Source organism: Microtus ochrogaster, chromosome 6 (genome assembly GCF_000317375.1).
Source record: "Microtus ochrogaster isolate Prairie Vole_2 chromosome 6, MicOch1.0, whole genome shotgun sequence".
NCBI classification, from domain to species: domain Eukaryota; kingdom Metazoa; phylum Chordata; class Mammalia; order Rodentia; family Cricetidae; genus Microtus; species Microtus ochrogaster.
Genome location: NC_022013.1, coordinates 62,831,793 through 62,836,065, shown reverse-complemented (window position 1 = coordinate 62,836,065; position 4,273 = coordinate 62,831,793). Strand labels below are relative to the sequence as shown.

The 4,273-nt window shown below is 40.2% G+C and overlaps 1 protein-coding gene across 1 annotated transcript in view; it reads left to right on the top strand.

The window, feature by feature from the left end:
- Positions 1-4,273, top strand: part of Dnah12 (dynein axonemal heavy chain 12) — a 164,246-nt gene that overhangs the window by 110,502 nt on the left and 49,471 nt on the right. The window contains exons 51-53 of the mRNA XM_013346907.2: positions 1,081-1,212; positions 1,904-1,993; positions 2,784-2,924. Coding sequence (XP_013202361.1) covers positions 1,081-1,212; positions 1,904-1,993; positions 2,784-2,924 — 363 coding nt within the window. The remainder of the gene's footprint in view (positions 1-1,080; positions 1,213-1,903; positions 1,994-2,783; positions 2,925-4,273) is intronic.

Sequence of the window (4,273 nt, the reverse complement as noted above, 5' to 3'; positions counted from 1 at the left end):
ACAGGGTTTCTCTGTGGCTTTGGAGCCTGTCCTGGAACTAGCTCTGTAGACCAGGCTGGCCTCGAACTCACAGAGATCCGCCTGCCTCTGCCTCCTTAGTGCTGGGATTAAAGGCGTGCGCCACCACCGCCCAGCCAAGACCATTTATTTAAGAAACTATTTTATCACTGTGTTCCAAGAACTTTAAGATTAATCTCTAATACAAGAGTCTTAGTCCCTTCAAATCCTGCCAGTTCAGGACATTGGTCTAAGCCTCTGCTTTTGGTCAGAGTCTGCTGCTGTGTATTTCCTGCTATGCAGTATTATTAACATGAGTTAGGGCCCTAGTTAATTCTATTTAGTATAAGAAGTCAAGAAGTTTTAAGAAAATTTATGAATAAATAACAATTTATTGAAAGAACAATAGAAGATCTTAAGATCTTCTAAGAATAACACACAAAGACAAACCACAGAATGGTCTAAGAGAGGAACTGTTTCTCCAAGAATGAAGCCCACAGACCTTGTCTACAGAACTCCACGCTCACCCATAGCAGTGAGACAAATTCCTCACACCACCCATTGTGTGAGTTCTAGTGAGATCTGGGGGCTGTGATAGTGGAACCTGTTCCACATAGGGACCAAGATACCCACTAGCTTTCCAGCACTTGATCTATGATGAGATCAATATCAGCAATCATCTCAGGAGGACACTGGGATACTAAGACACCTGGTACTATCTTTCCTAAGGATAGACAGGTGGCAAATGGTAGTTCTAACACGTGCTTGTTGCTAGTTTACATCATTTTACAAGTGAGTCTTTGGAGGGTTCCTAGCACTCAACACGTCTCCATCGGGACTTAGGCCTGGGCTCTGTTCCACTCTCAAGATGTTTATTTCCTGAAATTCCTTTTTGTTTTTATTTTTGAGATAGCATCTCACGGTAACCCAGGCTGGCCACAGCCTATCACCTTTCATTCACCTCCTGAATTCTGAGGTTATAGAAGAACACTGCAACACATAGCCCCAACATTATTTTTCTTTAATTCTCATTATTTAAAAGTAAGCTATTTTATAAGGATGTCTTCTTTTCTTATGATATAGCCAGCTGATATTACAATTGTGAAATCAATGAAGAATCCTCCAGCTGGTGTTAAACTCGTAATGGCTGCTGTTTGTGTCATGAAAGATATAAAACCAGAAAAAATTTCAGATCCTTCAGGAACTGGGGGCAAGGTAATAACTGGGCACCGATTAAATCATATTATTGAATGGCAAAACAGAATTTGTTTTAACATTATCAAATTAAACACTAACAACCTGTAATCCAGGGGGAAAATATTGTTTTCCAGGTTTAATGGACTCATAACTAACTACAGAAAATGGTATCTGTCTATATTCTAGTAAATATGGTATCAGAAAGCTGTGGTTCCAGTTGTTTCTATTTTTTTCTCTGTCCATACAGACTTCCTGTTCTTATGTCAGTACATGTTGAGGCCTGTATTTAGTAGCTAAGATTGTAAGAATGTGACATATAGCCTTCAGGTCAATGATTAAAATTTTAATATTAAGTTTATATCCATGTTTAAAATACATCATGTCTTACATATTTAACATGTTTTTGGGAGAAGAGTCTCTTCCTATTTTTTTTTTTAAGCACAGGGTTTTACCCATAGCCCTGACTGCCCTGGAACACTGTAAGTACAAGTTAAGCAGGCCAACCTTGAACTCACAGAGATCGACCTGCCCCCTTCTAGCACGCTGGAACTAAAGGTGTGCACCACCATGTCTGGCACGGGATGGGCCTTTATTTTCAAGAAGTTAAGATTTTTAAAAATATATAGATGCAAAAAAAATAGACGCTTTTCTGACTAGTATGTGCTTTTAATTGTATAACTAAGTACATTTCCATAAACTTCATTTGTAGATATTGGATTACTGGGGACCTAGCAAAAAACTTCTGGGAGATATGAATTTCTTAAGAGATCTGAGAGAGTACGACAAGGACAATATTCCAGTAAGTTATATTGGAGTTTCTTCTCTAAATGCAACTTTGTCCTGATGTCAAAGAGCTTTAAAGTATTCACTGTCTGATAAGACATAAGGAGATAATCCTTTTGTGAGATTTAGATAATTGATAAAGGAATACTAACATTTATTAATGGCTGTAGAATATATTTTTATAACAAAAAACACTTTCAGATTATTAGAAAGTCAATAAATTCCTATTTTAGTGTACTGTTGACTTGAAAAGTTCTCTAAATACCTTCATATAATAGTTCCTTTATTAGAAAATCTTGTTCATATTTACATAAAGAAGGTAACATTTTCCATTTGAATTGTTATTTATTAATGTTAATTATTCTGTTTTCAAATGTTCTATCAATCTACAGTCTTGTTAGCATATTTGGAAGAGGCACCTTTCTTCAATATTTATAAATTTATATATTTTATCATAAATATATTTGTTTCTGCTTTAATTATACTTTTACAATTATCCCAAAATTTTTACTTTTAAAAACAACATAACTTTAAAAAAATCATTTTATTTATTTAGTGTGTGTGTGTTATAAGTGTGGGTACGTGTGCCATGACACTCAGGTAGAGGCCAAAGGATTGCTCTCTCCATCCGTCATGTGAGTGCTAGCAGTTGAACCCAGATTACCAGGCCTGGCGGCAAGTGTCTTCTCAAGGGCCCTCAGTGTAACTCTTTAAAATCTAAATGTTTCCATTACCTATGATTTTCTTCCTCTTTGTGATTATGTGATGAATGCATTTGTCTTACAATCTAAATCTCTGCCATACAGGTGAGTGTTATGCAGAAGATCCGCAGTGAATACTTGACAAACCCCGAGTTTGATCCCCCTAAGGTTGCTAAGGCTTCTTCTGCAGCTGAGGGGCTGTGCAAGTGGATCATGGCCATGGAGGTGTATGACCGAGTCGCTAAGGTATTTTCAGGACGTGCACACCCAATCCTGACTCAAACAGTCCCTTAAATAAAAACGTGAACTTTAAGTTTTAAATGTATTCCGTATTAGGTCCTTCAGGATTTCACTCAGCGAGTTTTGACTGTATTCGCCTCCCCCAGCTCCTCACAGATCCATTCCCCTCCCCTGCCCACTCACCCAACTTTATGTTCTCTTTGTGATTTTCTACCCATCAAGTCCAGCTTGTGCTGCCCATACGTTCTTAAATGTGTGGTCTTCCACCGGAGCTTGGCCAACCCCTGGTGGCAACACCCTTAAAGAAAATTGACCCTCTCTCTCCCAGTAGCTCTCAGTTGCCAGTAGCTCCTCAGCTGAAATGGATTTCATGTCCACTTCCCCTGTTCATCCTGGGATCTGGCCAACCTTGAGCTTGGTGGGCTCGTGCACGCTGCCACGGCTGCTGTGAGCTCACGTATGAAGCTGCTCTGTTGTGTCAGAGGACACTGCTTCCTTTTCCTCATTTACCATTTCTGGCTCTTAGAATCGTTCTGCCCCCTCTTCTGTAATGATCCCCAAGTTTTAGGGACAGGCACAGTATATGTATCCAATTTAGAGCTAAGTATTCTGCCGGCTTTTATACTCTGTCATTTGTGAGTTTCTGTTAATGACCATTTACTGCGCATGGAAGCTTCCTTGATGAAGGCTGAGAGATACACCACTTCACAAATACATCAGTGATTAGGTTTAATACTCTGTTTATTTAGCAGACTAGCAATTCTCCCCTAGACCTTTGATCCTAGCCACAAGTTCTTGACTGAACAATAGTGCATGCATGGGCTTCATCTTGTGGAGTGGGCAGTAAACCTAGTCAGGAAGTGGCTGGTTATTCCATAATTTCTCTGTCGTTATTACACCAGTGTCATGTCTCGCCAAGGCTCATCCTTACTGTAGCTCACAGGGTTCACAGCTGGGTAAGACTGAGGGTTACTTTCTCCCTCTAGTGGTTTCATAGCACCTCCCAGCACTGCAGAAGTAGCGATGGGATGGAGCTTCTGGGTTAGTGCCAACTTGGAATCTCCAAGTTCTGTAACTCAAGTGCATGGCATCTTCAGCAGCAGGGGTCTTATCTAAGTCCTAGAGGGTAACCAATAGTGTTGGCAGCAGCCTGTAGTGTTCGGAGGTCTGTGGGACTTCACTGACCAACAGCTCCAAACAGCACTGGACTTCTGGTAGCTTGTACTGTCTAATAGAATAGGGCCACTGTTGTCCCACTGTACGACAGTGCGTTATATATGTATGCTCTCTCTCTCTCTCTCTCTCTCTCTCTCTCTCTCTCTCTCTCTCTCTCTCTCTCTCTGTGTGTGTGTGTG